Source organism: Megachile rotundata, chromosome 4, assembly GCF_050947335.1.
Source record: "Megachile rotundata isolate GNS110a chromosome 4, iyMegRotu1, whole genome shotgun sequence".
In the NCBI taxonomy this organism is placed as follows: domain Eukaryota; kingdom Metazoa; phylum Arthropoda; class Insecta; order Hymenoptera; family Megachilidae; genus Megachile; species Megachile rotundata.
In genome coordinates this window covers 21676994-21699515 of record NC_134986.1, presented here as the reverse complement: position 1 = coordinate 21699515, position 22522 = coordinate 21676994, and the positions used below count along the sequence as shown (strand labels likewise).

Here is a 22522-nt window from a genome sequence, read left to right as displayed (position 1 = left end):
ATCTATATGTTATCGGATCGAAGTATAAAAACTATAAATCGGTATTTCACATTTTATTAAAGCACATATTTGTTTCTTATTTCTGTTTTTTAACATATAATCGTAGAGTCGAGAGTAACACCACGCGATACACCGAATATTCGTTTTATTCTACCAAAAGCAATAAAGATGATCCGCAATGTACACAGCGGTGCGAGTATATTAATCGGAGTAACGGTTTTCGCTAACGTTACGTTAACCGTCAACGGTGAAAGCAATCGGTGATTCGGCAAAAGAACTAGGCTATACACAAATAACGTTTCACATAGTCAAAGGCAACGAAAGTAGAAGAAATGTAATTTGGAAGTGTAAGACATAAATAGTGAGATTTATGTTAAAAATTGGAGGGAGAGGAAGAGGGTGTATAGGAAGAATAGAATTTTCTTTCAATAGCATACATATCGCTTAACCAAGTTTTCGCAAAACGTCGCTTATGTACGTGGAAGGATCGGGTATTTCTTCCAATAAGCCTAAAACAAAAAATCGAACGTAATAATTAGAAAAAGAAATTTTTTACCGCATTTTATAAATAAAAAGAAAAGGAAAAGGAAAGAAGTTAAATATTGTTGTTTTTTTTTTCCTTACCAACAACGTCGCAGAATTCTTCGAAAGATGTACAAGGTAATAATTCGTCGCGGTATGCGGCGAGTACGCGTTCCGATGCTTTTAGCATAGCTTCGTCGTTATGCCTGATGTACTCGGCCAAGACCGAAGGCCACTGATCATCGGTCAGTACGTTGACTTTCTGAAAGGAAAAGGAGGATAAAATGTAAGCGATGGATGTCGAGTAAAATAAAAAGGGAAGAACGTACCTTGAAGAAATTGGTATAAATAGAATCGACTAGTCCAAAAAAGATCAAGGCGCTTTTGTATATTACGTAATGCCTATCGATTGCATCGACGAGCGTTTTGGTCGCGCATAACGGTGAAAGGTATCGTTGATGGGCAAGAACGATCAATCTGTTCAAATGAGTGATTCTATGGGTATTCCAGCGGGCCGGTGTAAGAAGCAAAAGAGACATGGTGCATTGATAAAATGGTCCTTCAGCTTCGTAACAACTGTCGAGCCAACTTGAACCGGGTGGTGTTTCTAAGTATCCCATTAACGTTTTGTCCGCTCGAGCGGCTACTCTCGTGCTGTAAATATATATATATATATATTATACATACGCACAGAGAATATATATGTAGGAGAAAAAAAGAGAGTCGAACGTACGTGTTGATCACGTAAAGAGCGGTGTGAAGCAGGTAGGGAACCAAGTGCATGTTCGACTGAGGTCCTCCCCCTCCACTATCTTCATGAAAACTTTTCTCTTGAGCGAATCGTAACAACAGCAGCTTGAGGTCATGAACAGTGGACGGGTAGGATATGTCACGATGACTGGTGCATTCTTGCAGATATGTATTATGTCTGGCCAAACAAGCAGCAAAAGCCGATTCCAGAACTTGAGGACCCCACAAAGGCAACAGTCCGTTACATTTGGTGTTAGCATTTTGCAAGGCCGCGCTCTCCCATTCGTCTCTGGCGCGCGCCAACCTTACCGCCGACATATGACAATCGACGTGAACAACGTTGAAGTGTGTGACAGTCGTATAGCCTACTGTCTTTCTCTGTTTCGTTTCAAATTCTTCCACGTTGCAACGTTTCGAAAAGGTGTATATGCCTAAAACCTGGGAAAACGTATTATACCGTATTATACCGTATTATACTGTTTCGGAAATAAAAGAGGTGAAATAAATTGATAGATTGAAACGTACCAGGTTTGGCTTAAATTTGTATCCTTCGCGGCAGATGACGCACACCAATCCCGTTTCGTCGCCTAAATCTTCCATCTGTTGCAAAATCGTTCCGCTGGCCATCACTTGACCCTTGTCGTTCGTTTGCATTCCCAGCGCACCCAATTGTCTTTCTCGCATCGCCATCGCTAAGCGCTTTTTCTCGCTACGAGTATGCTGTCGGGCCTCCTCGATCAATTCGGCGACTCGTTTGTTCGTGCATAAAGCTTCCAACAGGTTTTCCGCTAACGAGCCGACGTGCTCGTCCGAGGATACTTGTTCGAGCCGATGAATAATGCTGATGGTGAGTTGCGAGACCGCCAATTGCGTCGGTTCGTGGTCTGTAGCTAGGCCGGTAAGAAATCGTAGAATATATTTGAGGGCTGGCTTCGATATGAAATCCTTAAGTTCGTCGCTGTCGGTTCTCAATAGAGTAGGTTTCACGCAAGGCGCGTGCACGGTTATGTATTCGAACGCGTGCTCGACGATTCCCATGCCAATCAGGTAATCTTTGAGCGTGTTACCGATCGCGTTGCGCTCGATCGCTTGAGTTAGAATGCAAAACAGCTCGAGCTTTTGTTCATCCTCCGGCGTGTGTTCGAAATCGAACTTGTAAAAGTTCAACACGGGCTTGAAATAATCGTAAAGAAGGGCCATTTTCTCTCGATTGCCGTAAGTAAGGGCGGCCAATACGCGCGCGACGTGCGCCAACACGTTGTTGCTTTGTCTGACAGCGGCTGACTGGGTACACGAGAGGAGGGCCTTAACGTGTTCCGGACCGCCCAACGTACGAGAAAATAGCTCGAACGCGGACAATGGTTGAGAGGCTGCATGCGTCAATATCGTTTCCATGATGTCCAACAATTGCTCGGTAACTTTAGCCTGTGAACTGTCCGATTCGGTGGCAAGGCAACGTTGCAAAACGTCCAGTAACACGGTCACCGCTCCTAATTCCGGTTTACTCAGCACCTCTTGATTTCTCTTCACCTTGACCGAAAGCCGGAACAGCTTGAGAAGAACCTGAAGTAACGGCCGAGCTCGATTCACGTCCTGTATGGCCGCTAAACGGCTCAACATTACTTGCAGACCTCCGCAGTCCGCCAGAACGTTCGCCATCTTGTACGCCTCCTCGTTGTTTACCTCTTGTTCGCTGCTCGCGTTCAAACTTTCCACGAATTCCTCGGTCGCGTCACCGAGCAATCCTCGCATACGGTAGACGACGCGCATCGCGTCGCACTCGCCACCTTCCATCACCCAAATCTTCTTGTACACCTCTTTCACGGGTAAATCGAGGCTGACGATCTTGTTGTTCACCAACAGTTCCATTCCGTTGTCGTCCTCGAGCAAAGCAACCAACTCGCAATCTTGACAGATCTTGTTCTTTACGTCCCTCATAAGCGGCCCCAATCCAGGTTCCAAGCTACTGTAAGGATTTCCCAACATTCTACCTTGAAGGAAGTCCTCTTGCTGCGAATCCTTCTCGAGGGTCAAGAAAAATTCGCCTACGTCGTTCTCTTCCGGATAAATGATCGAGCAAAGCCGTTCAAAAATGAATACCGGCGTACGTACGTCCTCGACACTGTATTTCTGCACCGTTTCCACGCAGATCGCCATAAACGCTTTCGCCTCTTCCTCGGTGCCTGTGGTCATCTCCTCGAGAAGCTCCAACAACTTCTCTTGCGTGTCGTCGATCAACCTGGTACGTTGGACGACCAACCTTCTCAAAGACAGATAACCGTTCAAGACCGCTGCTACCAATCTACCTTTGTACTGTTGCTTAATGTTCTCCTGTTCGAGGAACGTTGCCATCAATTCGGTTAACATTTTTAGGGAATAACCTTGGGCCAGGTCGCTGGTCAGCGTCGTTTCTTCTAATCGGTGAAGCTCTTCGATTTCTCTGGTGAGCAGATCCGCGAGCAAAGTCATTACGCCTCGTACCGCCAGAAACTGTTTCCACGGTGGTTGCCGGATTAAACTTTGGTACAACGCGAGAAACTCGGTGCTGCTTTCACCGGCAGTGCGCAACTCTTCCAAATAACAGGTCAACAAGAGTAATACCTCCTTCTTTCGTTCAGTCCCTTGACACAGACTTTCGATCATGTTGCACGCGACTTGACGAGCGAGTCGCGAGCTTGGATTGAACAAGACTTCTTTCAGCCAAGCCCCGTCGGCCAATTTCAGTGGTTGAACACCTCCTTGTTGGTGTTGTCTGGTGCATCGATTACGCCATCTGTGTCCGTACTTTTCCATCAAATAAAGAACCCGTGTTTCTTCCTTTTTCAACGGCTTCGTAGAACTAGACGAACTTTCCGATTTTTTGCTCGGCATACGACGAATCCATTCCGAGTAAGAATGTTTCGAGTCTCCGTTTAACCATTTGCCCACGTCGATGGTGACGCACTCGGGTGCCTGAACCGTTGCCAACGATTCGATACTTTTGTCTTTGTTCTTTTTCGAGATCGGTTGTTCCGGCTTCACCAGGCCTTGCAATATCTTCAAACACGGTAAAATAATACTCTCCATCACGACTGGGCTCTTCGATTCCTTACAGGCCATCAAAAATAGTTGCATCACGCACCGTAATTTCTGTTCCCAACAGGCGTCCTCCTTTTGAATCAGCGCAGCCAATAACGCCATTTCATGACGCACCGCCAAAGCTAGGTCCGAAGTAGCGACACGACCTCGAAGCATTAACGTGATACGACCAGTCAACAGGGAACATAACTCTTTGCTAGACTGTGCGTTGTCCGTGGTTACGAGACAGAGCAACTGCCTCACTTCTTCCTGCATCTGAACTGTCCCCTTACGCAAATTATGTTCGACCAATTCTTGAATCAATCCCTGTTTACAGAGTACGTCTTTGGCTACTTGATTGGTAGCGAGAGCCCGTAACAAAGTTAAACAGTGTTCCGTAGCCGCGGTAGCGCATCCGTAACAACGACCTATCGTCTGAGGATTCACGGTCGTAATCGCGGCCGGCGTACTCGCTGAACTGCTGGTCAACGTCGACGACGTAGTCGTCGCTGTCATCGTCATTGTAGTGGTTGTTGTTGCTGTCGGCGACGTCGTCATCGTCGTCGTCGTCGTTGTCGTCATCGTCGTCAACGTTCTTAAACACTCTTCCTTGACGTCCGATGTATCGATGTTGGAACAGCTACTGGCACCGGCGCCTGTTCCAGTATCGGTATCGGTATCGATGCCAGCGCCAGTACCAGTATCAGCACCGACACTAGTACCGATACCAGTATCGCCGCTAGTAGTACCACCTCCACCGCTACTACCATTTCCGGTCACCATTTGCCCTCGCTGCTGTCGATCGTACGCTACCAATTCTCGCCGACAGGCCAGAACTCTTTGAATAATTTTGCTGAGTTCCTCGAACGAGGTTTTGCATTCGCCGCAATATCTCTGAGCGAGCAACTGTATAGCTCTGTTCACCTGTGTACTCCCGCTAGACACCTGCATAGCGCCGCTACCACCGTCTTCCAACGTACGATCCAACCGATGTTCCGATATCTTTAGTAACAACATTTCCAGAGTCGGTTTGTTCGAGATGAGATTTTTGTACACCCTGTCAGCTTTTTCGAGCAAAGCGTTGATCGTCGCTACCGTCTTCTTCCGATCATCGTCGCTTTCGATCGGATCTACGGCGCAACAGGGTCTTCCGGTGAGCGTGTAGTCGAACTTGGCATATTTACAAAATCCGCAGGCGTGGCACAAGAACGGATCCTTTTCGTCGTAATTGATTGCTCGACACTTATGACACTGAAACACGTTCTCTCCGCAGTTGGCGCAAACGCCTGGATTCGCTGGAACGTTCGCCGAACACCGTGGACATTGTAACGTTTCGGAGGAGGCTTGTATATCCTCGTAAAAATCCGCGTATTCGATCATCAGATTGCAGGCAACGATCGGCAATGGAAATTCCATCTTGATCTCCGTTTGTCCTTGAGCCAACGTGATCTTTTTCGCTTTATGCCACATAGCAGGTTTATTCTTTAATTCGACTACTGCCTGAACCGATCGGTTGTTATAGTATATATTGATCATGCGCACCATTTTTGTTCTTTTAAGATCACCGATACGAAGGGTGATTCGACTAATTGTATGACTACCTATCAATTTCACAATTTGCGTCGTCGTGGTGAATTTCGAATCGACTTTGATCGAGGAGAGTTTGATCGTCGTCATCGGAACTTCTGGATTATTGCACACCAAACATGGTTCGCTTTCCAAATAATACCCGTCCAATTCAACGAATTGAGCTAAATTCGCGTAAAGATTCGCGTTCGGGTGACGCGCGAGTAACTGATTTTGCGCGCGTAACACTGCAACCGCTTGCTCCATGTAACAATGCATTTTTTTGTTTGCCTGAGGTGTTTTTAGAGAGAAGTAACCCAACAAGTCGACGAACTGTGCCGCTTTTCGACCGTAAGCAGGTAACAGAGGCCATAAACGCCACAACAAATCTAGCAAAATTTCTTGGTCGGCGGGATTGCAATTTCTGTAACGAATTAAAAAGAAACAGAGAATTTATACTCGTAGCAACGCGTACTTGGATTCTGTTGTTTTTTTAGTTGTAAACAGCCAGTAACTTACTTGTAAATAGCCAGTATCAGGGAATGCGCCTGCCAACGTACATTAGTATTGTTCGTTTCGAGTAAGAAAGTCTGGATGAATCTTGTTAACAAGCTCGGCGACACTTGTTTCTGAATCTGCTCGACCAAAGCTAAACATTGAGTTTCCTCGAATTTAGCTTCCGTATCGGAATCTTCGGACTTTTCGCGTTCCCGTCTCTCTTTACTTCCCGCGTTGCTAGCTTTCGATTCCTAAACGCGGCACGACGGACAGACAAATTATACACCGAACGTACAATACACGAGCACACTTAATTACCTTCGCTTTGCTATCCTTTGCTTCCTTTGATTTGTTACTCGAACAAATAGCACACTGCAACAGCTGTAACACAGTGGGACTAACACCTTCGTCTAACAGCGTCGATATAGTAAACAAATAAGATAGCACCGTGTTCTGTTTCAAACAGAATCGTTGCCAATTTCCCGTGCGGCTGGTAGCGATCTCGACGCAGTATTTAAGATGTTCGATCAATTTCACCAAAGAATCGTACGGCAAGTTGATGGAATGTGGTCGCGCTTGAAGAGGTTCGAATCCACCAGCGGTACAACACTGCTGTACTGACTACGATCAACGGATATCAACGTTTTTACTATCGTATATTTACATCGACATACGAGATCGTCATAAATAAAATCTAAAAAAGAAAGAAAGAAAGAAAGAAACAGACTCACCAGCACGTGCGAAATTAAAGCGTGCAAATCACGCAATTGTCGGTATTTTTCTTTATTTCCACAGACAAACAGCAGCAACTTGCGTACTTGACGTCTGACCAGTATCGTCTGATACGACATCATGTATTCGCACAAATAAAAGTACCACGACTGTTCGAATGCCGGTTGCATCGAACTGTTTTCCGCGTATTTGTGCACTTGGTAGGGTAATCTCAATACCATTTCCGTTAATAATTGTGGATACGGCTCAAATATATCACCGGCATGGCCTTTCACGTGTTGCCGTAAAAAGAACGGTGACATGTCGGGCAGAGTGTTTGTAAGATGTTCTTTCAATAACTGACCACCGAGAACGGTTCCAGTTTCTTCGGTCGATGTCCTGTACACACCGGTAGTATCAGCGATAACAATAATACACGATTTACCGAATAATCGTAAAAAGATTCGCTTACGTTTTCCAGTATTCCAACAATGCTTTCGACAACGTCAAACAATAATCGATTACCCCTGCTTTACTCAGTATTTCGGCTGCCATTTGAGAAACGAAATTCGAATTTTCGTTTTGTGTCTTTACAGTATATTTTGATCGGGACATTAAAACGCCTAAAAGAATCGAGAAATTTGAAAGAAACGTTTATGTCTTCGTGCATGCACGTTAATACCGTATCACTGCTGTACACTCACTCAGTAATCGCATAATAACCAAATGAACTTCTCTTTTGTTACTACGTTGGCATATATTACTCGTATCCGGTTTATCCATTTCCAATTCTTTCACCAATATTCGAAGCAGTCGTTCGACGCAAGCTCTGTCTTTTTCGTCCTGCCCATCTAAATCGGCCGTTAACATTAATAGAACCTAAAGGAAATATTTCGTTAATTCGGCATAGAGTACAAGAGAATTTCAATCGAATTAAATTCGAATTCGCTAAATCGAACAAACCTGCATAAAAGGAATGGCCAGTACACCTGGTACGTTAGTCAAGTTCGGTATAAATTGCATAAGTTTGTCGAGCAATAACAATCGAGCTGTATGCAGTTTCGCGGTTGTTTCGCAGCTGGTGTCATTTTCTTGTTCAACCACGTTTTCCTGTTCCGCACCTTCCTCTTGCTCGATAACCTAACGATATTAACCCACTGTTGCGATGATCAATGCTTTCGATATTTGCTTTCGATATTTGCTTGCGACAGATAATATTACCGGTAAAACCAGAGGGAAGAAGGAAAAACGGAGAGAAGTGAAACATAAAATGTCGAAAAGTCGTCCGGTGTGCATGCGACGTGGTAAGTTATTGCGGAAAAGACGAGGAAAATAAGAATAACGAAAGCACTTACGGGGAATGCCGTGGTAATACCCGCGGAATTACTTTCGGAACGTGGCGTTTGATTGACCGTAATTCCTCCGATCGGAGGTATAGAATCGGGACCATTGTCTCCGTACGCGGAGCTCCTGCCTGATACGTTATGTTCCCCCGTCATGCTGTCTACTGCGCTTCCTCCGCTTTCGCTTCCACCGCTCTCGCTTCCCTTGCTACCACCGCTACCACCCTAATATCCAATATACGTATTACAAACGTTACTATCGGTTCACGAGACCTTTCCTTCATTTTACGTCACGCCATAAAAGTCTTCTATAAAATTATTTGCCAACCAACTAAACTTAAACTCACTTGTTCTGCCGGAGATGTTCGTAACGTGCTACCATCGGTAGCGGCGGTTGATCCCTCGTCATCTGAACCACCGGCGGAAGCGGTCGTATCCGAATAATGTCCTCCGCCCTCTTGACTCTGACCAAATTACATCGCGCATACGTTCCACTCGATTAGTTTATTTTCGCTTATTATGTTAAGAACGAGTATCGTCTGGTACTAGATAATATATGACAATACTTACTTGATTCGTGGCTTGAACCTGAACCAATCCCTGTGCTGCTAACGTTTGTAAACTTTGTAATGTTGGCCCACTCAAGTTTTGAAGGTTTTCTAACCCTTGTAAGTTCGGTATATTTTGTTGAAATCCTTGTCGCAACACTTGCAAATCAGCGCTTCCTCCTTCGTCCTGTAAGCTTAGCGCAATCGCTAGTTCCATCATTGCCTCATCATCGGTATCTGGTGGAACGTCTAATATTTGCGAAAAGTTTCTGGAACTCAATAACGTCTCGAAAGAATTGACACTTCCCCTCGTAGCAGTGACCGATCCGCTGCTACCGGCACTGGCGTTACCACCACCGGTTGTATTTCTTGTTGTAATCGTGGCACCGGTCGTAGAAGCAGCGGACGCTTGGTTGCTATCCACAGTTGAAACTAACCGATCAGTCACCGATCCTATCGGCTGAACCTCCAAATGTTGTTCAACTTCTCGATCCGTTGTTGTCGAAGTTACCGGAACCGGTGCTGATGTGGACGTGGATGCCGATGCCGACGTTGATGTCGATGTCGATGTCGATACGGATGTCGACAACGATGCCGATGCCGATGTGGACGTAGGTGCAGACGCTATCGGTGTTGGTGCTGTAGCATCTCGTTGCGGTTGTACGGATATCGACGTTGACTTCTCTTCCGTATCTACTGCTATTCCTGCTTTGTCCGGGCAAGAGAGGAAATTAAACGTCAGCAAGACTATACAGGACAAACCGAGTCAACATAGGAATATAACGATTACTACACCTGGAGTACTACAGTTCGGTGGGCTAGGTATATAAATGCTCCTTTTTTTATACTTTGGTCTTAAAACTCGAATTATCGCCTGTTTAGCGGTGAAACTGATCGTTGTATCGGACGACAACAATAACTGGAGATACAATTTAGCGGCCAAAGGAACGTTCTTCTCGATGTCGCACGTCGTAAATGCATGAATTATTTCAACGATCGCGTGAATCGTTCCTTCGGCATGAGTCAATCCTGGGATCACAACGGGTGCCAAAGCCATATTTTTCGGGTATGCCATATGCAAAGACCATAATATTTCCATAAGCTGCACGATCAAGTGTTGTTGATTTCCATCCACGGTTTTGCACGGTTGATGAACGTTTTGTCGATCCTTTTCGAAAATTGGTACTGCGCGCATCGTGTAAAAGACAAAATGAACGATCGTACATATCGAAAGAAAATAGAAAGAGATATATGTATATCCGCCGATGAAATCTTACCGTTGGTCTCGTCTATCGGTTTATTCGTATATTGATCGGTAAATTTAGCCAGATTCTGTGGTCGCGAAACAGAAATACTTCGAACAATTAGCACGAGTCTATAGTAGTTTTCTGCATCGATGTCTCGCGCATCGTTCACTTCTCTCATTGATTTTAACGAATCTAATACATGAGAGAGTAACACGTGATCCTGAAAAATAACGATTGATTCGTTCGTTCGTTCGTTGAAATTAGTTTCGACTTCACTGTGAAAAATATTATTTCCACGGCGGTAATTTACCTTGTGCAGATGATAGGCCTGCTTGGACGAATGCAACGCTGCCAAAAGGGCAGTCGTATGGATTTGTAGTAGCGGCGGAGTTGGCAATATCAATAACTTTGACGCTACGTCGATCGCTGTAGCCTTTAACGATAATCTGTTCTCATCGTTGGTAGGAACATTGAACGACAATTCCAACACTTCCAACATACCCGCGACCATTCTACGACAGAGGATGCATAAAATAGCAAGATTCTGATATCGAATAAAATGAACGATTATATATGTTTTATTATATCGATCGGTTAGTCGGATTCGTTACGATCTCGATTCATTTTTTCTTACCTTTCGATATTAAGGGAATTGGCCTTCCTGGTGCTAACGCGTTATGCAACGGTAAAAAAAGATTTCGTTGTATCACGATCAAGATAAATTTACTGCATTTCACGAGACAAACTCGAGTTACGTGTACTTGATTCGATATTATTATCCACCTACCTATCGACGGACGACAAAGGAGCTGGCGCAACGAGAGAACCGTCCACATCGTTGTTTATCGTGGTTACAGGCGCAGACGTTGACTGACCAGACGAAACATCTTCTATTTCTTCTGGCCAACCGAACGCGTCTTTCGTTTTACCGTATCTAGATAAAACAGATATAAAACATTAAACGTTAACAAGAGGGAAGAGAAACCCGAAATATATCTATATCGGTTAACTATCAAATATTTAAATAAGAATCGATAACGATGAAAATAACATTAATTATAAATACTAGTATAGAATAAATACTAGACGACAATGCGATTTACATTTTAATGGAATCCACGATAATGACTCCTTCGTGGTCTTGTGACGGTCCAAACGTGATAGTCAATTTTTTGTCAGCTTGAAGACTTTCTTCCCGAGTTAAAGGAATATCGAACCATCGATGTCTGTTCACGGTCGTATATATCCTTCGACCGAACACCTGAAAATTACGTGAGAAACGAAAGCGAAATAAGAATAGAAGGTGAACGGCGCGTAATTCGTGAACGTTAATAAACTCGATCGAACAGCTACCTCGATATTAACTGGAGCTCTTTGAATATCTTGATTTCCGAGTAATACTCTGATTCCAGTCATAACCAAAACAGGATCGTTATTGGTAACTTCGACGTTGAATCCCATCGCTTTCGTAGAAACAACGTACATGCCGGTGGTGTTCAGTCTATGTTTGATTTGCGCCACGTTGTAAATTTGCAGTAAATCGTTACCGCCAAATTCGACGTCGTTCATCGCCTGACAGTGTTCGAAGAAATCGATAGGAAAAGTGACGGAGCCCGAAGGCTTCCCGGTCTTGGTCGTTTTCTTTTTTCGAGCCGGCTTAACGTTCGATAATGCACCAATCGGTTGAACCATAGATGACATCCAATACCCGGTCTGTTCCATTCCAGCCATATGAATCTTCAGGCTTCCATCTTCGCACAACAGTATCAATGTAGTACGATGTTCGCCGTTCGAACTTGGATGTCTTATGGCGACCATATCCATTATTTTAGCCTTGGCGGGGATCACTTTGATCTCTTGAATCATTATCGTGTCAGGTTTGATCATCAATATCACGGGATTGTTACTGGTCTGTAAGACCGAGCAAATCAGTCCAGGATGATTCGGTACTTCGCTCCACTGACACAGCGGTTGCGGCTGATTGTTGTTCGATTTGTTCCCGTTCGAACTTTTATTGCCAGCGAGATTTATTTGAAACACGGTGGTCACGTCTGTGTCCATATACTTCAGCGGAGCGATAAAACTTTTACCACACGTATAACTGAAGAAAAGCAATTGTAGAGCATGAGAATAATAAATTGACACGCCACCACCGCCAACTTGACCGTTATCCTTTATTTCTGGATGATAGATGTCGAGAGTATTGGTCACGTAGAACGGACCGTGTTTCGCTAAACTTTCTTCGTCCATTACCTGACTATAAATATAGCCGGCCGATGACATTATTAACAAGTAAAAAACACCGTCTTCCGCGTACATGAACGTACAGTCCCGAATCTTTCCGGTCGGTACTAAAAAGTAATATTGAGGACAAAGCGCGTCTTTCGCGAGATCATAGATTTTCACGAAATCCGCGGTAACCAATGCCAGCTGAGTTTGAGATCCAGGCAACCAAATTGCTTTTATGATGAAATTACCGGTTTCCAATTGAGGATGCAAAACCAAATGATCGGACACTGTTCCAGATGTGTTGAACGTTAACACGTGACAGTCTTTGAAACCGCAAACAGCCAGAAAATCTTCGTTCCATTGATTACCGGTTACCGAAAGTACGGTAAAGGGTACCGGCGCGGAAGCGAGTCTGGTTAACGTCAATTTTCTCTTCGAAGAATCCGGCTGTTTTAACAGAGCGCTCAATTGCAACACTGTTATCTTACCCTTTTCATGCGAGACCGCTGTGCAACAACAATAAAGTACGCGTTGATCAAGTAAATCGAACAATCGAAGAAACCACCTTACTCGTAACGAACTAATTACTCACCCAAATGTTGTCGTTTACCGTTTGGCGACGACAGACAACACATCGCGACTCGGCGTATCATGTGCGCGGACAGTAACTGCCTGATGGTTTGTCCCTGATCTCCCGAATAATTCATTCGAACATTTTCAAATGCACCCTCTTGCGATCCCAATGTCGGAAGCTGAAACAAGTGATCGAATTACCGCCTGTTTCTGCGTTTCAATCGTCTCGATAAATAACGACAATGATTGTTGTCTAAGAAAACCCGTTTGCCTAGAGAAATATCATTCGTACGGTTGCATACGTACCGTTAACTGGTCGGTGTATTCAAACTTCTTATCCATCGTATGTAACTGTTTAAGCGCCGCTTGAGCACGCGCGTGACAACCAACCGCCGAATTCTTTTTACAAGATGCGTCCACCACCGGTACCAAGGTACGGGTCAAATCGACCAGAGACGAAACTATACCGGTTTTCCAAAGATGATTTTGCATCCATTCTTTCGATGATTCTGTCCGATAACGTGGAAAAGATAAGCGCTTACTTTCGATAGGCGCGATCGAACGAAAATAACTGAAAACGTAAATGAATTACCTAGTTGCTTCGCTAAGCACGTATGCCTTTGCTTATCGCGTCCTTGTTTCTCCTGTTTATCGGAAAAATACAAAGGACTAGATGTTCTTCGACGCAAATTACTGGTAAGAAAGAGATCTCGATTGTCTTGGGAAGCTCGGGCCGTACTGGTGTAACTCGGGCCAGCGGTGACACCGGTCGAACACGCACTGCTCGATACAACCGTGCTGCTGCTTCCGCCGCCACCGACCGCGCCAGCGTTACTTTGGTGTTCCGACGTTTGCGGGCTTCTTTTGGTCAAAGCTTGACAAAATCCGTCATCTTTGGCACCGCAATCGCAAAAGAAGTTTCCATATTTCGCATAAGTGACATCGTGTCCACGATGACAAACGCGAGCGCAGACCGTACATACACCAACTCCGTCTACCATGTTGCAAGTGTGACAATGATACCAATGTTGATTCATGAATTCTTTCTGCGTGATGGTGAAAGTACAGAGTTTGTTGCAAAGACTGTCCTCGTCAGAATCCTCAGCGGCACTGTCTTCGTCTTCATGGGGAATTTCATCTACCCAATCGCTATCGTTTACGTCGTTAACCGGAGTCGCACCTTCCCACGGCGGACTCGTTGCTCGATCTTGCGAATATATCGATTGTGGACAAATCGCGCTTACTATATCTGCTATATAATTCAGTATACAGCAACCAGCTTCGACGAACGGCAATGGTTTATCCAGACTTTGAAGATCCTTATTCGTCAATTGCTCTTTGCTACGGAAACAATATTATACATGAAATACCTCTGACGATTTCTGCACGCGCGAACAACTCGCGCACTCGTAAACACCTACATACAATAATGATAATTACAACAATAATTAATGATATATTACCATAGTTCGATCCACTCGATCGCAGCTTTAAATAATAACGTATGACCCTTTTCTGAACCAGCGTCCGCTAACGTCGACATAACGTTCATTAATTCTGAAAAACCATTGCCTTCGATCGTCGAAGAAAGAATATGATAAGCCAATGGTATAAGAGCTCGAAGAATCGTGACGGGAACACCTTCATCCACGCTACTATAGAATCGATGAAACAAACTAATTAAGTATTCGTAATAGTATTGTTTTAGAATCGATGATAGAAAGGGAAGATAGAATTACCTTTTCTCTTTAACTATATAATTTGTAAGCGCCCGTAAAAGTCGACTATTTTCATGCATCGAATGTTGCTGTTGCAACTGCTGCTGCTGCTGTTGTTGCAACTGCTGTTGCTGTTGCTGATCGTCGGTGATGCTTGCGGATTGATTATTACTCACGGAATCGTCCGGCAACAAGATTAACCACTGATCCTGTTCGTTATTAGGCGCGCTACTGACTTCGTCTGCCTTCTGTGAATCGTCCGATGTCCCGGTAACAGCGACCAACCTATCGTTTCGTGGTACAATAATTATTTTCATCGCCAATTAATTACGTTTATTTGCGAAAGCTAGCGATGTTCGATGTAAACTCGTACTTACGCGTTCGCAGTTACTACCGTAGGCGTTTGCACGTTCGTCGACGACGCGCTCGGCGAAATACTTGTTGCTCCCAAAATGACTTGCTTTAACCAAGTTTGCAATTTTTCCGTTTCTACATGAGCCAAGTTCGATACGGATCCACAAAGACGTTCCAGCGATCCATAATTTCCTTTTTCAGCTATTATCACACGCGTATCGAGCTTTAATTGAAATAACTGAAGAAACGGGAAGTTCTTTACCAGTATATTTACCTGTCCGGAACAACGTGTTGAAGAAACGTAAAACGTAAGTGGCAAACTGTTGAGACGACTGAGAAGACGTTATGCATAATAAGACGGAGACAAGAGATCGATTGGTATTTGGGGCAAAAAATAAGTCCAGAGCTTTGCATCCAACTGGTTTTTCCAACAACTGTTCCCAATATTTGATACATCGTTTTAAAATCTTTTCATCGATAGTAATACTGAAACAATCAACGATCGTCAAATGAAATACTCCCGTACGAAAATATCGAACGCTGAATCGATTTCCCCGTGACAACCCGACGTATACGTACTTACCTGACAGGATCTTGAGTATCATTGGTGTATTCGATTATCAAATTGTACGTGTCACGTAATATAAACAAGTGTTCCCGAAGCTGACGCGACTCATTCTCGCTGTCGCCCAAAAGTTTTGTCAAAGCCTTGTTAGTCATATTTTGAAGATAATCTGTACGAGCATCCATAGATAACGCAACCAGGATGTTTAACGCCTGTGAACGTATGTCCGAGTTTTCCGGTGCCGTGGTAGGACTATGAAGAGAACAAATTACTTGAAATTTATCAAACGCCGCGTAGATGGGCAAATTGCAAAAATAATCAGTAAGAGAAGGAAAAAGATTTAACGAAACGAAAGAATAATACTTACGTAATATATTCTACTATAAAAGTAACCAAACTGTGCAACAAATTCTTCAGAGACGGATTAATAGAAAAGGTTGGATATTCGGAAAGCGAGCTCACATGATGATTGACAGTTGTCAAGATGTAACTTTCCGCCGGTATTATGTCATTCGCGTAAGTGTTCTGGAATTAACGTGCGAAAAGCATTGATCGTTCGAACGAACGTTTCTTACACTGAAACAAGACTGTGTGTAAACGGGCACCACTTACCCATGGGATGTGTGCAACGTTAATTGACTTCCATTTATCGAGAATCGACTTTACAGAGTTCGGTAAAAAGGTGATCAAGGATGCTTCGGTTGCCCAATTCGCACCCGCCATCGCGATGATATCATCGAGTACCAAATAGTCCCGTGGGCCATATTTACCTTCTTGTTCCAACGACTCGATCATTTGGTGAAGTATACTCGACCGACACGAGGATAGAATAGCCTCGGTTAACGAAAGAACGTGAGGAAGAATACTAACTATCATTTTGTTCGTGTTCGTATTCGTGTTCGTGTTCGTACTACTCGTAGTTGCATTCGCACTTGTATTTCCAGCTTCCGAACTTTGCGAATTTCTGTATATATAAAAAGGCAATTGAAATTTAAACGAAATTTAGGCACATGTGCGCGTCATTCAACCTACTTGGAACTTTCGACGTTTTCGTTTTGACTTTTCGATATACTTTCGTCGAAGAGAACTTGCAATTTGCCGATAACCGCGGCCAAAATACACAACGAACTAAGCTTCGGTAATGCGCTTTTTGGCATTATTTGATCGTTAAAATTAGTCTCCGGTTTTAGCGCTGTGATACAATTTTTTGCAACCGTAATATCATACTTGAGCGTATTGACAGTAGACGATACAGTTTTTAAAAGATTCTCCGCATACTGGGTATACATTCCTTGCCTGACCAAGTAATCCTAGGAGAAAATAATTATTAAATTAATAAAAACATTATCCTTTCCCTTTTACGTCCTTCTTTGCGAGTGTTCATTTCCACGCTAAAATACCGACGATTTACCTTCATCCAACTGGTAAACGTTTTATATGCAGCTCTAGGTCCCCAAACCAAAGAGTAAAGTAACATAGGCCCAGCAGGAATTTCCTCGCCGAGAGCTAGTTTATCCATGTACGGTGTAGAAGGCGGTAACATCAGTAATAAACTGTTGGCGATTTAACAAATAACGAATAATAAATTGAAAGGAATACTACAAAGTATTGAGAATAGTATATTATACATTTATTATTTACCGCCAACATATGGAGAAACAATAGCGAATCGCACACAACCCTAAAAATGAAGGCATTTTTTCTTTATCGTCGCTACTCGTTTTCTTCTGTGTATCTGTCTGGTTCAAAACGTTCAATATATCTATTAACGCATCCACCAACAGGGGATATTTCATTTTATCCGATGCACCCAAAATAAAGTTGCATGCCTATAAAGTTATGAAAGAATAACTCGTTACGATCGTATAAATTTTCGTGGAAAATTTACTAATATCTTTCATCCGATACTAACCAATCCATCCAATTTTGGTGTATCTTGATTATTGAAATCTGTCGTAGAAAGATTGTAAAATCGAGGCTTCATTGAAAATTCATCTTGGCTACCGAATTTACGATAATTATCTTCTATTTCTGTCCACGATGTAAAAATTCGGGCCGTTTGTTTGTTACCATCTTTTGTGTCACAAACGAGACTCGTAGCCGAAAACAGATTCCACTGAACCTGTATATAATCGTTAGTCGTTCAGAACATCTTGACAATCATGCATTATTCGTAAACGCGCGAAAACAACGATTCGTGTCAAACAGAAATGTACAAGATTTTTACTACCACTCAAACGTATCTTTCGATTTGGTGGCCCTGGTATCTTATCGTATTTCGTTCGGAACTTGAACGTGATGCATCATTATTGTCGCATTTGATGTTAATTAACGTTACTCGTTAACGTTATTTATAACCCCATGAAAGGAAAGAGAAAGGAATTAAAAAAAGGAGAAGAAGAAAAAAAATACAGTTTAAGGAAACGAAGAAGATTTCTAAGAAACGGGGACAACAACTTCAAATGCTTTCGATGACGATCGTAATCGATCAACGATATGAAATTTTTTTTTTTTTACCTGTTCGAGCAAAGCAAGAGGCGCGTCATAAAGATGTTTCATCATGTACTCGAGTAATAATAACAGTCGTGACAAATGCAGCAACTGAGAATCCTTCATAGGAGTTTTAATTGCTTCGCTACAACGTACAGCACCGCTTCCGGTTACAAGCAGTACCGATTTCTTTTGCATCAAATTCAGGGAATGAAAGAGAATTAAAACCAGTTGAGCATGTTCCACATTTAAGTCTGAAAATGTCCGTATAAATCCGTATTATTCTGTACTCGAATCCTTTCCATTGCGAACAATCTTTTATTTCCTTTCGGTAATTAAATGTTTATAATTCGAGTGAATTCTTTGGTATTAAATAATTATCAATTACGTAGATCGAGTCAGTTTATAAAAGTGTTAACGATCATAACATTAAATCTAACTAATCGATATCGATATAGATATAGATACTCATGGATGGAAAATATTATATTGTTTACCTTCGTTTTCAGCTTCAAACGTGGAAGGTGGATTGCACACGTTCTCTACCATCGTTGTTACTAATCTATGCCATATACTTATACAAGCAGCTTCTTTCTCTGATTGAGGTTTCAATAAAAGAACCTATCTCGTTGTTAATATTTGAAATTAGTATAAGTTGTACGATACGATACGATACGATACGATACGATAAAAAGATTTATTTGAAAAAGCAATATGCACCTGTGCTAGCACGCTCAAGGTTCTGGGATAAACTTGAAGTGGCCAAGTACATGCAGTTGTACTTTCCGTACCAGCCCAAGGATTTACTCCTAAGTGCTGAAGAAGTGTGCTTTGTAAACTTTCGCTCAAAGTATTGCGTGCAAGTAAATTGTGAGTGTAACGGCTCAAAGCTTGAGAAAATTCAGAATACATGGTGCCCAAAGTTGCGCCATAGAATACCGAGATTGTACCTAAAAAAGAAAAAAAAATATTCATACAATAGAAATAATAATATATATTATTATTAATACATTAGTCTTTATCAATTAATCACCGGTTTCTGTTCTAGCAGTTTCATGATCCAAATCTCTGATTATCGCTGCTAATATAACCATCTGTTGTTCTACCAAGCCGTTTACTACATATTCGCGTACGTAAGAGCTTCGACTACCGATTAAATGTTGATTCATAAATTGGAAAATTTTAGTGGCCAGTGATATATACTGCAAAAATAAGTTCAACTAGTAGTTATTAATTTTTTGTTCTCCATGCATAGAAAAAACGACAGAGAAGGAGAGAAAATTTATGTACTTACACCATGAGGTTCACGATTATCAGGAACGATAGTAGTTACCGTTCGTTCGGCGCTGGTTTCGTTACTGGGTTCCTTCGTACCGTTCGCAGGTGATTCGTCGGACGGAGCAATGGTTTCTTCGAACCATAAGCCCAGAATAGGTTCGCTGTCCTCCTCTATCGACATAATATATTTTTCTGTATAGCGGAAAGACGTATTCGTTCTGTTAGTTCTGTTAATCGGCCGCCTTTCTTTACTGTGTCAAGTTTACACGAAGAACTGCGCATTCACGGATAGTATACCGAAATAGTATCATCGTCGGAATATAAGGCGATAATGTTATTTTCTTTGCTTGAAGTACGATCAAATAAAAAAAGGTTTAAACTTTGTAACGACACGATCAACTTCTTCTTACCTTCGTCGGTAGAATTATCCGAACAGCTTAACAGCTCTTCGTAATAAGTCGTGGAATCGGATTGGCTTAAGGCATCACCTTCAAAAGGATGTTTCTGTACCCTTTTCAAAGTACAGGCCTACGATTGATAACATTTACAAAGAAAAATATTAACAGTGTATGTTTAATCGGTATCCGAATAACGACGAATGCAGACGATACGCTGCAACTAACCTTTCTGTAACTAATAGTGGCCAAATAAAACAATAAATGGTTAAGCGGTACTGCTTGAAGGAAAGTAACTGCCCTTTGAAGCGCTGTTGTAGTAGACAAAATATCTAGCGGGGCTGGCTCAGGAGGTACTGCACAATCGGTAATCGCTTCCACAGATACATCTTCCAACAGAGCGCTCATTATCGTTAGCGCGTGAGAAGCTAATGCTACTGAAAGCACTCCAAAACCTTGCTGGCTAAAATCCAAGGTTTCATTTATTATTTGTTCCTTTTCAATTTTGATCGATTGCCGAAACGACAAAATATATATAAACACGAATAGATTTATATCATAATATACGTAAAAATATATGCATACATATATACTTACACTTTCATCAAATTGACACGAGCAGTTCCATCTCGCGCTTTACTGGGCGATTTTCCCTTTTCTTCTTTACCCTTGTCCGCCGCACTAAAACTGCTTACCGAAAGTTGAGCTTGCAAACCGGTCACCAATAACCATACACCGATTAATAAATGATTTTGTAGAATCTGTAACGGTGGATATATAATTTTTTTTCTGATGTTTGTCAGCTCATCCATCTGTTCGATGAACATTGAAATTTTTTAATGTGAACGAACGATTCCTTACATGACCGCCTGCTCGTGTACTGTTCCTTATTACATTCGAAACCAGCCCAAATATTTCGAGACTTTTCTCTACCACCGTAATCGCCAAGGTATCATATTCTTCTTCCATATTTTTACCGCCTTGATTAATTTGTGTTGCACCAGAAGTATTTGTACTGCACTTTGGTGATACCGCATTTGTTATTCCAACAATACTGGATGCGGTCGCGTTCGCGATCGAACAATACAGACAAGACATGGTCAGTACCGATAATTTTTCTAGTTTGACCGGGGTCAGTGGTTCCAATAATGGCAAAGATATTACATTATGTACGATATTAATGTCATTTGCTACAGAATGCAAACTATGCCGTATAGCGTGTGCTTCCGAAGCATTAGCGGGTAAACTGAAACCTTTTTTGTTTAAATACGCTTGATATTTACGAATGTAACGCGACAGATGAGAAAGATTCAAACACATGTCCAAAAGAATATCGCCTGCACCCATACTTTGTAAAATATTTATATTATTTATGACGAATGTTGTCTGTAAAAAGTCAAAATATTATAGAAACCAGCACTTTTAATGGTACCGATAAATATGTACACAGTTTTTGTCTTGTTAAAATCTTACACGTACCTTCGCATCAGAGTGAGGTTCATTAACCGTGCCGTCGTTCGTAATTTTATTTATACTCTCATTGGAGCTTTCGACGACACGAGGCACGGATAACGTAAAATCTTGTAAAGGCATAGTCAATTGTTCTAGAATGCTGTTGGACAAATCGCATCGTACCCTCATGGAATCTTTTGAGGATTGAGAAGAATCTTTTTTGACACCAGGTGACTGCGACTTTACACAGGGAGGTACCTTGGAATTCTTTATCGTAGCAATTAAGGCTACTTCGTCGGCAGACGTAAGCAAGGACTGTCCTGTACAAAGAGCACGAATCGGAAGCAACAATTGCTTAGTACTTAAAATGGTAGGAGTTCCATCTCCCAATTGAATTTCGGATAATTTGTTCACCAGACATACAAGCAATATTCTACATGCTTGACAAACTATCGATACTTGACTTTTGGAAACTGCAAAGTTAAAATAGAACAAAGTAAGAAATTGCATAGAAATTTATGTGACTATAAGAAAGATTATTATCTGCGATAAAACAGAGAAAAAGAAGATCAGAAAAGAATATTAAAAACTTACATGTATTAACACAACCGCTGAGATAATCGGCTGCAAGGGCTGCGACAGACGTGTAAAAGGTGTCATATTGTTCTTCGTGAGATGTAAATTTATTTTCGCTGAAAATGATGGGAAAACCAACAAAAAATCGATAAGGAAACGGTACGTATTAATATTAATTCGTTTTTGGATCGTCATCGCGAATACGAAAGAATCTTCGACGTCCGATCCAAATATTTTTTTAGAATCTTTATTTTGGAAAAAAATTACACCTTACCTTTTAACGATACTTTTAGCCAATTCCACTATGTCACTTTTATCGAATGATCCATGCGATACTGCTAAAATTGGTTTCATTATCGATGACCACTCATCGCTGCCACCGCTTTTGGCTGCCATTTTCGAAACTGTTCGACTTTGTTCGAACGTATCCTCCTCTCTTGACGGTCTTTTACACCTATATACTATATACCCCTCAGTATCGCACCACGGCGCGTATAAACGTATCTTTCACGTATTACGTTTCTTCTTCTGTTTCGATCGTTTCCTCTTCCTCCTCGATATAACAATCACTTTTCTCCATACGTAAATTCGTATCAAGATACACTATCTATCTTTACTTATATCGCGACAGAAACACGGCATAAACGCAA

The 22522-nt window shown here is 42.2% G+C and overlaps 1 protein-coding gene across 7 annotated transcripts; it reads right to left on the bottom strand.

Moving 5' to 3' along the window:
- Positions 1-38: 38 nt before the first annotated feature.
- Positions 39-22454, bottom strand: poe (E3 ubiquitin-protein ligase-like protein poe). 7 transcript variants are annotated; one of them, XM_076530806.1, is made up of 47 exons: positions 22147-22453; positions 21891-21988; positions 21324-21769; positions 20706-21230; positions 20442-20605; positions 20073-20307; positions 19860-19977; positions 19466-19641; positions 19205-19373; positions 18892-19121; positions 18669-18792; positions 18199-18425; positions 17594-17803; positions 17323-17510; positions 17093-17234; positions 16714-16991; positions 16294-16645; positions 16049-16206; positions 15700-15933; positions 15391-15602; positions 15140-15317; positions 14784-15047; positions 14508-14699; positions 13637-14385; positions 13351-13553; positions 13064-13223; positions 11596-12977; positions 11346-11503; positions 11030-11176; positions 10877-10909; positions 10553-10754; positions 10273-10462; positions 9791-10180; positions 9018-9703; positions 8795-8911; positions 8460-8672; positions 8068-8244; positions 7809-7983; positions 7577-7727; positions 7125-7503; positions 6712-7014; positions 6415-6644; positions 1798-6319; positions 1256-1710; positions 852-1176; positions 625-784; positions 39-509 (listed from the first exon to the last, which is right to left on the bottom strand). In XM_076530806.1, exons 1-47 carry the CDS (start codon positions 22266-22268, stop codon positions 445-447), a joined length of 16614 nt encoding a protein of 5537 aa, XP_076386921.1. In that variant the 5' UTR covers positions 22269-22453; the 3' UTR covers positions 39-444. The 7 variants fall into 7 exon arrangements, with proteins under 7 accessions (XP_076386921.1, XP_076386922.1, XP_076386923.1 ...); XM_076530807.1 differs by having other exon boundaries at positions 9018-9700; XM_076530808.1 differs by having other exon boundaries at positions 19466-19620.
- Positions 22455-22522: the final 68 nt, after the last annotated feature.

Excerpts from the sequence above, each read along its gene's own strand:
- poe (XM_076530806.1), bottom strand. The coding sequence starts at position 22,268 with ATGGCAGCCAAAAGCGGTGGCAGCGATGAGTGGTCATCGATAATGAAA. Across the intron at positions 785-851 it reads TTTATACCAATTTCTTCAAG|AAAGTCAACGTACTGACCGA; the intron begins GTACGTTCTTCC and ends TTTTCCTTTCAG. Across the intron at positions 510-624 it reads AGAATTCTGCGACGTTGTTG|GCTTATTGGAAGAAATACCC; the intron begins GTAAGGAAAAAA and ends TTTTTGTTTTAG.